Raw genomic sequence first — 17064 nt, forward strand, 5'->3', positions numbered from 1 at the left:
TTTCAAACGTCACTCATATTTACGGAACATGTGTGGTATAAAGTGTCCTATCTGTTTTAGTATTTAATTTGTACCGCAGCGTTTATTATCCCGGAAATGTTTCCCTTTTGCAACATGGTCATAAACCCATGAATTTCCGTTATCATTATAATAATTTTTAAACAGGGTTTATTGGTTATAATCCTGTTATTTATAACTTACGCCGGGGACACTGGGCATATCTTATCTGGCTACTGCGGGGTCTCATTACGGCACAATTTTATCAGGATCAAAGAAAGTTGACGCTAATAAAGAGAGTTTGGTTTTGTTTCGTCATGTTATTTTATAGTGGCTATTAAAGCAAAGATTGTCTTGCTTTTACATAACTGACCAGAAAATGGTGTTTATGTTTCACAGACTTCTCTTACAGGTGTATAAATAAATGAGGTTATATGAGGTTATTTATGTGACATTAACTTGTTAACTCTCCAAGAAATCTTAGATTTCAGCTTTCATGTCACAATCCGCATGATACCTGGGCCAAGGGAAATCTTATAATCTAAAGGTTTAATAACCTTGGAGGCGGGTACGATTTGTTGTTGATATTTAACCGATTTCTTCAAAATAAATAAAAGAATGTCACAACTGGAAGAGTAAGTTTGTTGAAAACCATAAAAAATGCAAAATGTTTTTAATGGAAGTGATAGCTGGAACAAATTGCTATTTATTACCACAAATTATATAGTTATCTATTGAATAACATATTATACTATTGTATTCACAATAATCATAGACAAGTATCATCCACACTTCAATGACGGAAGTTCTCGTCAAGAGTGGTTAAAATTCGAACCAGCCAAGTGTTAAATCGGGGTCATACTGACCATAGTACAGTCAACAGCTTACAAACTACCCAAATTCATTGCAAATTCGCCTTTATTACCGCACAACAGAGTTTCGTGCAGGGTGGCTTGATATGCGGTTGACTGTACCAATCATCTAATATTGAAGGGTTCAATTACTATTATCGAATAACTACCCGCAGTTTTTGAATCCACTTACGTATGTTTTGTAAATAACCTTTATTTTAAGGGTGATATGACTCTAGGACTAAATGAAGCGTAGGTACATATTGTTTAAAATTGAGTCTTCTTTTCCGCAAGCCATATCAAATGACGGGTCAATGTTAAACTGTCTATTTTAATTTATGTTTTGTCAGTATTTATTTTGAAGAGATAACTACAGCGGTCTTAAAATTGTAGTACCCCATGTCGTCAATGGGGTTAAAGTGATGTGTTTATTTGGATTGATACAGCTAACTAGCGATCCTATATGCCGTTTTAATAATCAGGCCCTTTTATTACTTTAGCGGTCTTGGATTTGCTTATGAGTGCAGAAATCATAGTTCCGTACCGATTCAATTTAACTCTTCAAAAAGTTTTGATATTTTCTAAACTAATAAAAATAATTTAAAAACATACATATGTCACAAATCTACGTTTCCATTAAAATCTGAAACGGAATTAATTTCGTGTTTCGATGCAGAAAACATGAAAATATCCCAACGCAATTTCTTATGAAACGTTAATCCAGATTAATAAAGCGTCAAATTAACAAGCATTTTAATGCGCCGTTATAAAGTTTATTTTGGAAATGTTGCGATAATTCTGAGAATTATAACTAAGAGTTGAGAGTTTCAGATCTCGATTTGACAGATGTTTATGGTCGTCTGCTAATCCAAATAAATATTATCAAGTTGTTTACATTATTGCGAGAGGCGGGAAATGTCGAGTCGATGAACTGCGGAGGCTTCTGTTTGTTTGTATAATTTTGTTGAACATTTCTAAGGAACTTCTATTGTGACAGTCTGAAATAATAATATTTGAAGGCCACTTAAAAGTTTCGTACGTAACTCAGTGTGAAACTGAAAATAACTTATGAAAATGAGCTGGGAATCTCCAAATGAAATCTCTGATTTGTAATAAGTCTAACAATAGACTTAAATCGCAAAGGTATTAACGAAATAATGTTCCTAAAGAAATTCACGTAAGTTGGTACTTAAAGAACTTATCTTTTAAGCCAAAATATATTGTTAAATACTTTTTTAAAGGCAAAATCAAAAAATTTTTCGCATTGTAATGAGGAAAAATATAAACAGGCTGAACAACTGTGAAATCTCTTTTAGAAATATTGGACTAAGTAGCACGTGTAGATAAAAGCTCTGCCGTAATGATGTGATTCCGGTGCCCCGGGCTAGAACCGTGGACCTCGTTACGTTTATTCAATAAAGAAAAGGGTTTTATTAAATTCAACCTAAAATGAAAACTAGATTACAGAGGCCCGCAAACGAGTTACATTTCAACATATATTTGGATGTTGGAAAATTGTAAGATGAAAATATATAAAGGAATATTTTTGTCTTTTCGAAAATAATATATACCTCTAAAGGATAGACTGAGACTTTAGCTTCTCACATGCCATGATCCCTGCATACTTCTTTCGCTTCATCCAAATTCATTACTTCCTTCATGCAAGCTTCTCGTTATGGGATTCCGAAAACTAGTGGTTTGGGCTGTGCGTTGTCTATCAGTATATATATATCACTCAATAAAGGATTTTTTAAATATATTTATAGTATTATTATGACCAGATTGCCTGCACAGGTTGCTACTAAATATTTTTTGTCTATTAATTTAACTCATACTATGTTCCAATTAATTAATTCTCCTACAATGTTGGTTTTGGTTGGCAATTTCCTAAGACTTATACGAGTTTTAATAACGATCCTTTTCTATCTCATCTCTGCGTGTTTCCGACTTTTCTCTCTCCACTTGGTCTAGTTTTCGAAGTCCTCGGATTTCCACATCAGATATATCAATCCTTATTTAAATTTTAATCTTTTTGTTTCAGATGAAAAATAAAAGGGGAAGCAATGAAAAAATACCTCAAATTCAAAGTGAAGTGAACATCGCGCTAAAAATGTGGTAGAGTTTTGCAGAATGGATACACTGGGAGTGACGTCTTTGCTAAGTCTCATCTTCTGCTGTTACCTCAGTAAGTATCCTATGTTCAATCATCCCTTTCTTTGTTCTTTATAGAAGGTGACGTATGATCCGACTTCAAATTTGTAATTTATTCTCTAGAGCTGTATTTAGACAGACGTCTTTATTTTAATGTTTAAATTTAAGTTTAAGCGAAAGAATTTTGTTAAAGTTATTAAAGCTAAAAGAAGGAATAATAGTCTTGTTTCTTTATTTACATGCGTTGGTTACATTTTTTGTGGTAAGTATGATACTCAACTTTCCGTATATGAATTAGAAGTAAAATATTTCAACGAGTACATTCAGTACGAGTTCATAACATTAAGTGCTGGATTTTTCGACTTAAACAATAACTTATAGAATAATTTGGTAGGCACCGGAAAGATAAAACTTAAATAAGGCTATATTCACTGTTGGCTTAAAAATTATCAAAATATGATTTAGAAAACTTGTAGCAAAAGCCAAGTTTTTATGTCAACTGTCGCAACGCAGATCTCAGAATTTGGGACGTAAAATTTATGATATATTTTATGGTTACTGCCACCGGTGATAACCAACCATGTGTTGCTATTTTTTAAAGAAATATTTATCTTCATGATTAAATGGTCACTGAGATTTATAACCAGAGATTCAAATTTTATTCAGTCGTAAAAAAAGCTGAACTATTTTGTCTTCTATTACAGAAAAAAACGTCTGTCTTAAAGTAGTCATTATATGAATAAATATGATAACATAAGTAGCAGCAAGTAAAAAATTTAAGTTTATATTACGAAGACATAGCCGGTGAAGCCTTAAAATTTTATAGACGTAAAAAAATCGAAATTGAAAGATCATGAAATAAATACCAATAAATATTCACCCTACAGCTAATTTATTAGATAAAAATACCCCATGTTTGTGCCCAACTAGAAATTAATTCTTCCGTTCAAACTTACTTACTCCTTAGCGCAATAAAGTATAAAAATAAACGGCAAAGGCAGAGTTCAACCAGTGCTAATAGCTTGGTATTCACCCTCGTGGGGTGATTCCCCCACACTATTTGATATTTAGTGCCTTGCCGTACCATCTAAGATTTGTTGCTACACTTAAAGACGCGAAAATAACCGTGTCATTCGAACAATATTGCGTTAATTTGTCTGTGGTTAGGAATGTATCGCCGTTTCTTTATGTATACAAGGTTGAAAAACTCGTTTATAAGGTGTATAAAATATTGGTAATGATAATATATGTTATGATGTGTTACTATTACATACAAGAAGAATTTTTACATTTTATTTACGAATTGTATTTTTTTTTTCTTTTCATGACTGTTGGCTGTATGTATGTGTGTATTTTTAGGGCATTTTAACAATTTCACGAAAAGTATTAATATATTTACGGTTGCAGCAAACTACTGAGAATACTGAATAATCTCGCCCGTCACTTGTCTCGTTCTCTTGTTATTTTAGTTTTTGCAGTCGCGCAATCTCTACTCTGATATCAAAAGAACTGAGCTCCAAGAAAATAAAAAAATTAAAATAGAACAACTTTGAACATATTTCGTGTGGTAAAAATATCACAACTGCGTTTTTCATTAAGATAAACAAACATCTTTAAAAAAACATATAATTTGTTATGGAGATTTTAGTGGTGTAAAAACCATGTCTAACAAATAAACAGCGTTAGCGTTAAGGTACTCCCCGGGGCCTACTGAATGGAGGAAAGCGTAACTTATTGACACTACTCATTAGGATAACAAAACACACATGCGTTGTCCCACATCTGCCTATGGCATATATTTTACAATCAATACGGCACATCCTACAAAAATTCCATGTCTGGACAACGTCGGTCCCCCAGTTGACAAAGTCAGTTGGATTGAATTATTATACACTGTGGTCGAGCATGCGTCGAGTCACAAAAAACTGGCACCCCTGGCGGTTATCAAAGCGTAAAGAAGTTAAGCTAATGTTAAACGACGCCTATCTTTTGTGCCTAATGCGTGATGGATGCTGCGTAAAATGTAGTAAAAAAGAATAATAAAAATAAACAGAGTCGATTGCTCGGGGCGATAGTTTACAATAGACACTAGTATAGTGCATGTCATTGTATTAAAGAATGAATTGAAAAATGGTCCGATATCTCGAATCTTGATTTAAACAGGACTGTGACTTTTATGAATACAAACGCACATACGACCCTTGCGTCGAAGCAGGACATTTATGCGTTCGAAATTTAAAACGTGTAATTTAGTGTTTTGGGCGGAAGTGTTTGAAATTACGCCGCGGTATTTCAACTCTTTTTCAAAAAAACCTAAGGAGTCTTTGTGTTTTCTTTTCTGTTCTGATCAGATAAATTCTACATAATGCCAGTCTTAATATAGATGTTAGACGTTCCGCTAATATCAATGGTATCGCTAAGGGACATCGCCAAAAACGGCCGACATCGTTCCGAAGGATCTCCGATCAGATAACTTTTAGTTTGCAAACTATTTTTTTGTTGTTGTTGTGTATCTTGGATGTTTGAATACTGATCTTACAATTGGTATAATGTTTTCGGAAGTGATATTTGAAAACTAGGCTTGTATTGATTGATATAAATAGTCAATAATATCGCGTTGCAATATATATGCTGTAAATAATACGTCTAGCTTTTACCGCCCACGTAAATAGACAATAAATATAAAACACATTTTTCCTCCAGAGAACCTTTATAACGAAGTATCTTTTGCAAAAAGCAGCAGAAGCCTATGTAACTCTCAAAGTTTTATTCCATATCTGTGCCAAGTTTCATTCAAATAGTGGTTTAGCTGTGAAAGCGGAACAGATGGATTCTCTCATTTATAACATAAGTATAGTAGGGATATACAACCAACTGATTAAATATTAATTACAGTTTGTCAAATTAAGATATGTCATTCCATATTACCTTTGTAATAGTCATCATAGGGTATCACAGTAGATCTTGTCATTAAAATAATAAAAGTAATAAGGTGAACGCTAAGATTGGTAGTATCATATCGGTCATATTGGTCTGTTATTTCATCTGTCCACGCGCCAAGTCATAACAAAGCAAAAGAAATGATGCGACTGTCACCAACGTCTTTCCGCCAACTACATTGAAATCGCTACAATTTTCAACCAACATCACCTTTCCTCCTATTCAATAATACACTCTCTTACATACTCTACAAAGCTCACTTTCCGTTGATTAAAATATTTTGTTTCAATCGTCCTGTTGCCCTCATTCGTCGCAGGTATGTCGGACCCTATGAAAGATGACACTGTGTCAACAATTTGTTCCTTCGTGCATTAGAAGAACGCCTTACAAGATAAACATTGTATCACGAAATACATATTAAACTAATCCATGCGTCCGTTGGAGTCGAAACGGCTAATTCTTAGCACATGTGCAAAGGAGCGTGTTCCGTTTTTTGCGCCATAAAACCTAAGTGCTATTTTATTAACCGTGACATTCTCTGCCTGTTTGAACTATGGTTTGTAAATATGAGGCGTGACTTTCACGTCCTACTGCTATGTAATAAAATATGTTAGACATACACACATTTTCTTTTACAATTAACTCTATGCGCGATAATTACATTTTATCAAAGATCGCTGAGCAAGCGCAATTACGTCAAAATGTCGCGACAACTGCACTGCGAGTAATAACTCCATAGGCTTCAAATTGCAGGAGGGTCTCAAAATTGAACACGTGTTCGAAGTTCGGAAACTCATGATTACCTCCTAAGGGAGCCAATCACGGCCATTAGAATTAGATATTCGAAATTTAAACGCCTATCTAGTTACATGGGGTGACAGTTCAGCTCACAAACACCAAAATGAAGACTTGTGATATTAGAGATGACGTAATTTGATTTTATTTCAATGTGCATGTGTGTGGAAGAGCGATCAAAGAATATTTTTATGTCGACTCTTCGTTTGATCTTGACTCATATCGCAAAGCTAGGTTTACGTTGAACTAGAAAATTATTCGCTGAATCAAAGAGAGTTCTACTTAAGCGGCCATAAACCTACATTTCCATGCTATGTGAACGCAGCCGTATGTTCGTTTTTAATTTTACTATCTACTCTGAACACTCTCTCAACACAACTCATTCCTCATTGGATCAATATCCGATATTCATAAATGTATAAACTTGAGATTCTATAAAGGCTTGGCTATAGCTATGTTAATGGGCTAGCAAATAGTGACTATCTGTGAATCAACCTCAAGCAATCGAGCTAAACGTAGCCTTTGTACAGTATAACAATTAATTCTGTCTATTACTGTTTACAGTAAGGTATAAAGAATTGATATGTGTGTGACTTCAAAGTTCACTAAACACCTCATGAATTTTTTTACGGGTGGCGTCTTTAAGATACATTAAAGAAGGAGGGATGTATCATAATGCTAAGCAGAGGAAGAGATGGAAAAGTCCTATTCTACTCTATGGCTAATGAGAACTATCGTCTAGAAATAAAAAGTTTGATATTTTCGCATTCAAATGCGACTTAGTCTGTCTCCAAACTTAAATGTGAAACCCGTGTCACTGTAACCGAATTTCATCATATTTTTTTTCGACGCGTGTCAACATGTGCCAGTAAATTAGCAGGGGACCGAAGTCACCCTCGCAAACTTTTTTTAACAAAGACGTTTGAACAATAGAACGTAACTACTATGGCTCAAGTTAAAAATCACTCCCTTTGCCATTGGCGTGGGCGATTGGGAGTTTCCCAGCAGTAACACTTGGATTTGGTCCGTTAATCTTCATTATTATTGAAAGTTGCCACTTAGTTCTATGTAATCCTAGGGCTAGAAATCTATTATTATGATTTTTTTGTAGTAGTACTAAATTATTCTGGATTCTAGCAGTATCAAATAGGACAATTTTTTCCTATTCAGTGGATGCCTTATTTTGAATCGGTCAGATCTTTGCACAGATTTCAACGTTTAATTGGCATATCGCTTTTTGAGGGTGGGCTCTGAATTGTAGCCATCAACTGCAAATGTAAACTTGGGAATACTCTTTCATAATATAAAATAAATTGCACAAAAATTCTAAATTCAATTCAGATAGTCAATCTTTCTTTTTCCTACCAGAGTTAATCCCAAGTACTAGAGAAGCCTAGAGTGCCTTTTGGCTTAGCCTGAACCTAGCCTTTTTTCACTTAATTGTCGCGCGTGACAAGTAATTTTCCGATTTTTCCATTAAGAAAACAGCCGTTATTTGTCTGCAAATATTTATTTGTTTACCATTTCCAAATACTTTATTACGATCATTAACATTTATCGGTAAATCAGAAAATGATATTTCCCGCCAAATACCCAATATAATCGATGCGGCTCTAACGCACAACTATGCAATAAAGTAACGTTTTATGCGCGATAAACTAACGTATCAAGATCAACATAAACTATATTTTATGCTCTTTCCAATCTGCACAATATTGTATCTCTATATCTCTATCTCTTCTACTCACATAGTATTAATTTTAAGAGTGACGGATAATTTATTCTTATAAGATTGCATAGTTCTCTCGTTGTGTAATTTTTAATTAATTAAATTTTTAGGAAACATTATATTTCAAACAAACATCTAAAAATGGTAAAAAATTAATATGTAAGTACCACTACGAATAATAAGGTTGGTTTAATAAGAATAGGAACATTAAAAAAAAAAATATGATAATAAAGAATTTTAGGAATCAATTTAATCATCCTTTCCGTGATAATCTTTTCATAAAATGTATTTTGAAAATTAGGTCGAACAACAAAAGCTCCGAGTGCTCATGAGGTAATAATAAAACAGCAAAAATAGGGGTTTGTTCCCAAAAATCGAACGATAGCAAATCGAATGGAGATTCAATTATAGATTAGCCCTTGTATCGTACCGCATTCACAATGTTGGGACACGTGAATAAATAAACACAATTACTCTGTACAAAGAATAATCCGTATTGATTTAATTTCCCAAAAAAATAACCTTGTCTTTAGAGTTGTAGACTATTTTCAAAGGTTCACTTCGCAAAATATCGGACACCCAATCAAATTTTTTTGGTGATCGATTTTTACGTCGCAACAATAATGGCGGGCACAACAATAGACATACATCAATTCGAGTGTCAAAAACTAACATCTGCGCGTATCGTTGTAAACAGAGTAAAATAGTGCAGGGGTCCCAAACAGCATCCTTGGGGGACCCCTTCAGCAAGCCTGTGTTTATGGCTCATTATTATTTGTGCCGCTTTAGAGTAGCTGCAAATGACATACTCCACCTATTATTAAAATAAACCGTAGCCCACTAAAGTCTTTGTTAGGTAAATTTAAAATAAAGCAGGAAATTGCAGTGGGCAGGACACTGCCTTTCATTATACGCAGCCTGAAATAACCACTTGAATTATGAAGTATTTGTGTTGAAAGCAATATGTTGCATAAACATTAAAGCAATATTGATGTTTTGTTAACAGGTCTAGTAGAAGGCGGGCTAAGCGATGATTCAATGAGTGGGGAGGCTCCTTACATCATAGAACAGCCCCTGGACGTCACCGTGGCACGTCATCAGCCAGCGACGTTAAATTGTCGAGCAGGCGGATCACCACCTCCCACCATAAGATGGTACAAAGGTGGTGCTTTAGTAGTATCTGATACACACAGAAGTCTGTTGCCAGCTGGTGGCTTGTTCTTTCTGAGAGCGACTCATGGCAGAGCACACTCAGATGCCGGAGTTTACTGGTGTGAAGCAACCAATCCTTATGGTACAGCGAGGAGTAGAAATGCCAGTCTACACGTCGCAGGTAATTGAATTCTTAATAGAGTAGGATAAAGATTATAATGTAAATAAAGATATAAGGTAGATTCAGAAAATAAGCAAATGAAAAAAGAAAACAGAAGACAAATGTAGATTATATTTCTTTTATATTTCTCTTATTTACGAGTATCTTATATGTATGTATACAAGTGTGTCAATCTAAGTGGTAAACTTCCTAATAATGAAATGCCTTCCAACTTTTGGCCTATTTTTTATTCAAAGTAACTCTTTTAGTGCTTCGTGAAGAATTCAGATTAGAACCAGCTTCTACACAAACAGCACAAGGAGAGACTGTTATTTTGGAGTGTTCGCCACCCAGAGGGGCTCCGGAACCTAATGTTTATTGGAAGAAAAATGGCCAAATTCTTCATTTTGATGGTGATTCTAGGTAAGTTCTCAGAATTTTTAATTGAAAATGATCGAATAAATATCTACAAACAAAAACCTTGACCTGAAAAATAATTCAAAAAGCGTAAACTCATTTATATTTGCAATAAGTGATCGTCTAAGTAAATTGTAAGTACTTCGAAACAGTATATGCAATTTAACAAAAAAACATCTAATGAAAGAACACCATACAATGATTTTATAAAAATATTTATACTCACCGTTTTCCTGAATTCACTAGATCTATAAGCTTACGAGTAGTAACACCGAAGTAGAGCCAAATTCGAGGATACGTTCGAGAGCTCTCTTGAAAGTAAGTGGCGAGGTGGAAATGCGATAGCCTTGTGATTACAAATACACCGTCTGATTATATTTGATAACGACTGCTACATCTTAATGTTTGTGTTGGTATACGACTAATCAATGTACTCGTATAAAACAATATTTATTTATTCATTTAAACTTTATACACGTAAAAGGTGGATTTAATGCCACAAGGCATCTCTGCCAGTCAAACCTTAACGCAATATTTTTGATGATCGTAAGACTTTTGATCTTTTAAGATTTTTGATAAAGTTGTAATTTTATGTATGCCTTTAAATTAAATCATGTAAAAAGAAATAGGTTTATTTAAAAAAATATTTAGAAAAATATATGTACATATATTTGCCTTACAATTTTATTCAAGAAAAGCAAAAGAAATCGATTCAAAAACAAAATTGAATTTCAGTTATCACTTTATTGGCAATTTATTTCATTTTGTTGTCTATGAATTTTTATGAGATGCAAGTTCGATCTTGAGGGAGCATGTTGTTACGTATGGTGAAGCATAAAAATAATTAACAGTCACGGGGAGGGTACATCAAAGTTATAAAAGAGAGGGGATTTTTGAAGTGCTCAACAAGCAATCAAGTAAGAATCTCAATAGTTTTGACTCACCGTTCCCTATATTAAATGTTAATTTCCTTTAAAATTATTCCGCCCCACATTTGATTTACTTTGTTACTAGTACTTTGTTAGGAAATAATGGAATCTATTTATTATTAAATAAATTGGTGTTTCCTTTTATTTACATATTCCCTGACTGCGTTAACGTTGTTCCAGAATGCATTTAGTGGATGGTGGAAGTCTCGTAATTCAAGATGCGAGGCAAACCGATGCTGGACGTTACCAATGCATTGCAAGGAATGCAGCGGGTACAAGAGAATCTGCAGTTGCCACGCTCAAAATACACAGTAAGTTCCATTCTCCACACGAATGCTTTCTACGCTGTGAATTTCCACTTCAATTATTTGAAATTTGTCGTGCGCTATTCATATCTGAACGTTGAATTCTGGTAATTTCTGTAAGTCGACGTTGAGATATAAGCCGGACGGCTTTTGTCGAGTAGATTAATAATAATGAGAGATATTTTCCGTTGTGCAGTTAAACCGTACTTAATCACGGGTCCCGAGGATGTCGTGGCGCATACTGGTAGCAGCGTGACGTTCCAATGCCGGGTGGGTGGAGACCCTCTTCCCGATGTGCTGTGGCGGCGCACCGCTGGAGATAGAAACATGCCCCTCGGCCGCGTCAAAGTGCTGGATGATAGGAGTCTGAGGCTTGACATGGTGAATTTGTTAGACGAGGGCGAATACATTTGTGAGGCTGAAAACACAGTCGGTGCTGTTAGTGCTAGTGGATATTTAACTGTATACGGTGAGTTTTTTTTTTTAATAAATATAAACGACATTATTTGTTCATGGTCACGTATCTCAAAAAACTAGAGTAAAAAAGCTTAAAATCTTACCGCGAGGATGTACCAAATGCCCTGAAAAATGGTTTTAACAATATGTAGGATGGAATATATGACCACAAGATTTTTTTATAGTCTCTAAATTACATTCAAGTAGGTGAAACTGTTGGCAAAATCTAGTATACTTTATTTAAACTGAGAATGGATCTTCACTAAACTTATATTTTTGTTTGAATTTTAGAATCGCCGTCAATAAAGTTAAGGCCAGATATTATTCATGCGGAAAGTGGCGCAGTGGTTCATTTCGAATGCTTGTCATTTGGCAGGCCTGATCCAACTATATTTTGGAGTTTAGAAGGCAACAGGACCATCCTATTACCTGGTACCACCCGGGGAAAGTATCATGCTTATGAATTTTCACCAGGAGTAATCAGATTGACTATCAATGGTACAAATAAAAATGATAGTGGACATTCCATAGTTTGTTCTACGGTTAACTTAGCCGGCAGTTCGTTTGCCAGAGCGAAACTAATCGTGACGTCAGACGATGACCGCCCACCGCCAATCATAACAAACGGACCCTCTAACCAAACGTTACCTATAAAATCGATGGCAGTTTTCCCCTGCACAGCGATCGGCACACCTGAACCAATCATTGCTTGGTATTTCGAAGGGGAAGCATTAATACAAAATCATAGAAGGAATGTCTCTAATGATGGGACCCTCATTCTAAAGGATTTGGATAAAACAGATAGCGGCACATACACATGCGTTGCTTCATCCCAAAATGGAAAGTATGTATGGAGTGGTGTCCTACTTGTGGATAGTCCAATCAATCCTAACATACACTTTTTCCGAGCTGCAGACGCGTCAGCTTTACCCGGCCCACCAACAAAACCTCAGATTTTCAATGTAACAGACACTAGTGTAACAATAACATGGAATCAGAATAATAAAATTGGATCATCCTCTATCTTAGGATACCAAGTTGAAGTATTTTCTAGAGAAACTTTATTGGGAAACAATACGCCGAGAAACTCTCGAGGATGGGTACCTATTGCAAAGAAAGTGCACCAAACACATTATACAGCTAAATCGCTACTACCGGGAGTTACTTACATGTTTATAGTTCGAGCCGAAAACTCGCATGGATTGTCTGCTCCGAGCCCGGTATCTGACGCGGCTCATGTTGTTGAAGAAACAAAATATTCTTTGTGGGAAACTGGAGCGTACTCTAACAATTCGGAATTCAGAAGCAACATTTTGACTGATAACGTCGTAGAGTTAATTGAAGCTACACCAATTGATGCAAGAACAATAAAGCTCATGTGGGAAATACTGAACTTCTATTCCTTGGAGGGATTATTCATATATTACAAACCTCTAGATAATATCACAACCGAATACGAGATGAAAACTATTCTACATTCCAACGACGTATCTGGATATGAAATAACTTCTTTGAGAAAATATACAAAATACGAGTTTTTCCTCATTCCTTTTTATAAGGGATTTGAAGGAAAGCCGTCCAATTCTAGGGTGGCTCAAACTTTGGATGATGGTAAATATTTATATGAAATAGAAATTTTAATACTGCTGATCATGATCACATTGCCTTTAAATGGTTTACTAATTGTATTCTCTTTTCAGCACCGGATGGTCCGCCAGTTAATATTGAATTGTTTATTTTGAATACAACTACTGTGCACTTGAAATGGTCACCGCCAGAGCTGCATTTACAGAACGGTGTTATAACAGGCTATAATGTCATTGTGAACTGGTTGGACATTCCCGCTAACAAATCTATGGTCGCAATAAATACCACTGTGCATCACGCTACGAGCCTTATAATGACAAACTTAACTTCAGGAGTTAGTTACTCCGTACAGATTGCAGCAGAAACCATTGTGGGACTTGGTCCTTACAGCCAAAAAGTTTATCTCAATATCGACTCTCGTTCAATTGGACTTGATCCCTTGTCAAGGTAAGATTATATTACTAAATTTTATGACTTACTAGTCGTTAAGTAAGTTAATATTATTTCTTATGTTAACTACTGCTCCGTCATTGATTTTATTTAAAGCAAGAGTATTGATTCTGTGGTCTATGGTCTGTTCCTTAACTAATTACATATTTGTTATTATATAAGTAGTTTAAAGTGTTACAATTTATGCTATATTATTAAATGTTTTAACCAAAGAATGTAAAAGAAAAAATATATAGTACATCTAGTAGCATATAACAACGTCAACATTCTATCTGTTTCAGATATCCAATGAACGGGGAGGTGTCTATAGTCGCTGGGGACTTTGTAATGGAAACATGGTTTTACTTTTTGATTGGAGCAATCGTACTGTTCAAAATAATTGTGATTGGCGGCATAATTTATGTTCGGAAAAATAATATATTTGCTAAGAAATCTGCGTTGCCCAACATTTACGGTAAGAATATTTCTAATATGTTATTAATATCATCATATTCTCAAGACACGTTCCATAGATAGGGTGACTTAGAAATAAACTGTTATTTAGCTTATCTCGAGACGCCTACATTTTTTTCGTGGAATCGGCATCAGAATTTCAAAATTAAAAACATTCCTCGGGTGTCGTGGGGTGGCACGGGTGCCGAGCGTTTGTTTGATGGAGGCTTTGCCATGCCGAGGAGGGGCGCTAGATTACTTTCGAGTTGAAAGGTAGCACGAGCCCTCTCTAGTGAGCGCAGTGGATCTCTTTCACTTTGCATTCACGTTCGGGGTACAAAGGAATGATACAAATCCGAGAAATAAAGACCCAGAAAATGTAAATGTTTTCTATTTTGTTTTCTCGAGGCGATTTGTTTGTTGACTCACCCAGTTACCTTTAAGCCAATTTTCCCCGCTTTGTTTGATATTCCGCGTTTACATCTTTAAGCCTTCAGTAAACGAGATGATTTGCATAAGAATTATGGAATTGATACAATTAAGCATTGACTTATTGTTCAATATTCTTGTTTGTTTTTAGATTCCAACGGCACGAGTTTAGTCACACAGATGAACATTAAAGCCGCGGTGTCTTTGTCACATCCGCTTAGTAGTTGTTACAACAAGAATACTGTGACTAAAACTGAGTCATTACTTTGGATGGAGAATCAACCGGGACTATGTATGTCTAGTAATCAATCTAATCAGAGTAAAGAGAAAGTTAATTCGGAATACGATAAAGTGACTCAACAATTGCCTGAATATGCAGAGGTGACATCGGCGCGAGCCAACGCAAATGACTGGAATACAAGCAAGACGGCGAATTCTCCAGCAGCTTATGCGTCCGTTACTCTGGTTGCTAACACTAGACAGTGTGTCAGTTCACTGGTATGTTATTTGCTTTTGTTTAAGTTTATATTAGTATGCATTTTTGCATTGAAAAATAAATTTAATTTATAGCAAATGTTCATTCAAAATTTTTCCTTAAATGATTATCACATGCAGTTCTTATATTGTTCAATTCTTACCTATAGGGATGGTTTCCGCCGGGAGGAAAGAATGTCGATACTTTCGATAACCGATACGCACCTGACGAAGAACTATATCCAGCCAGCAATGGTGGATATTACAATCGCAATGTCTATAGTGAAAAATACTTCCAAGGACATCCGCATCCAAACGTTTTAAAATTCTATGACTTGCCGTCATTAGATAAAACACAAAAGGTCCAACTAAGATACAATCAAAGTCTAGATGAAAGAAAAGGAGACAAGACAAAGACAGAAGTAACTCAGTCACTAATAGGGCGGACTTACGGAGTCAATTCCAGGAAAAATTCTGAAACTGAGACAACTTATAGAGCGTTTGGAGAAGATGAGTCAGATGAAGAATCTTATGCAGAAGATGGGGGTTATGATGAATTGCAGGCTATGCAGTCACGCAGGCAGAGGCCACAGCATCAGTATGAGAGGCCTAATTTCGATAACGATGGGACTAGGACCATAGCTCGATTAACTTCATTCAGGCATGGGCAAGGGAGTTTAGGAGCACCTTCTCAGCAATCACTAGCTCCGACACACCCTCCCCCCACCCCTCAAACACGAGTGGACTCCGTGACGCGGTAGTATCACGCTCTGCCGGTTTTCGGCGACCTGTGCCAAACGGACGTATAGACCGAAGTTTCTTATAGTGTAGTGACGTCAAAAAGAAAGATCGCAGTTCTTCCTCACGTTGTACAGATCGTCATGTGTAAAGAACCCTTTTTTATAATTTTCACAATGTTTTAAGACTGAACTCTATTTTTATGTGGGAACTGAATTAATGAACGAAATTAGGCCTAATAGCCGCGGTCTAAAAGTGTCGCACAATACAAGTGATTGATTTATACTTTCATATTTAATATATTTTATTTTGTAACATTTACGACTAGTCTTTGTATAGCTGTAACTAAAATAAGGATACAAGAAGACAAAGTGAAGAAATAAACAAACATCTAAGTAGTTTTATTTCTATGAGGTATTTGTTTTGTTTCAGATAGTATTATAATACTATTATAATGATTTCTTGTGATCAATTCTTCCTTCATATGAATTTTCTTTGTATTCTGATAATTCTTCATTTTGCTCTTCTAAGTATACTTTCATTGTGAATAATGTAAAAAGTAGATATAACTTATATTTCAAAACTTATTGGAAATGGTATGTTAATTTATCAATTCTGATAGATGTTTATAATGTTATTATTGGATTTGATATAATTCAATTGATATGTCCGTCTGAATATCAATAATCGAATTTGTAACCGTTATATCACTAGGATAAGTAATAATAATTAGACGTTGAAACAAAATAACGCTTGGCAATAACTTTGAATAACATGTTATTTTACTTCAAAGAAAATTATGTAGTTACAATCAGTAAAATAGTCTTACAATTCTTTAAATTAGACAATGTGAAATGGTTGACCTTTTGAGCACCAGGCCAATCGATTATGCACAATCTGGTGCCTGAAGTTAGCAATTCTTCTATCTCCCACTGTCGTAATCTGATTTAGAGACGCGGTAGTATTTAGGGAAATAGGCACAGCACAGAAATCCTTAACAATCATATTTTGTTATTATATTTTATTTTCAAACTTATATAATGTTTATGTACCTACTTCATCTTAATTTCAT

At 35.2% G+C, this 17064-nt stretch overlaps 1 protein-coding gene across 1 annotated transcript in view; it reads left to right on the forward strand.

Annotated features, from left to right (window-relative positions):
• LOC106131139 (protein sax-3) overlaps window positions 1-16465 on the forward strand; it is a 35123-nt gene extending 18658 nt beyond the window's left edge. The window contains exons 2-11 of the mRNA XM_060944547.1: window positions 2890-3033; window positions 9470-9796; window positions 10045-10198; window positions 11302-11432; window positions 11623-11895; window positions 12174-13493; window positions 13583-13916; window positions 14201-14373; window positions 14932-15278; window positions 15425-16465. Of these exons, the coding sequence (XP_060800530.1) occupies window positions 2979-3033; window positions 9470-9796; window positions 10045-10198; window positions 11302-11432; window positions 11623-11895; window positions 12174-13493; window positions 13583-13916; window positions 14201-14373; window positions 14932-15278; window positions 15425-16015 (3705 nt within the window). The 5' untranslated portion in view covers window positions 2890-2978 and the 3' untranslated portion in view covers window positions 16016-16465. The remainder of the gene's footprint in view (window positions 1-2889; window positions 3034-9469; window positions 9797-10044; window positions 10199-11301; window positions 11433-11622; window positions 11896-12173; window positions 13494-13582; window positions 13917-14200; window positions 14374-14931; window positions 15279-15424) is intronic.
• Window positions 16466-17064: the final 599 nt, after the last annotated feature.

The sequence above is a fragment of the Amyelois transitella genome, chromosome 6 (genome assembly GCF_032362555.1).
Source record: "Amyelois transitella isolate CPQ chromosome 6, ilAmyTran1.1, whole genome shotgun sequence".
Lineage (NCBI taxonomy): Eukaryota > Metazoa > Arthropoda > Insecta > Lepidoptera > Pyralidae > Amyelois > Amyelois transitella.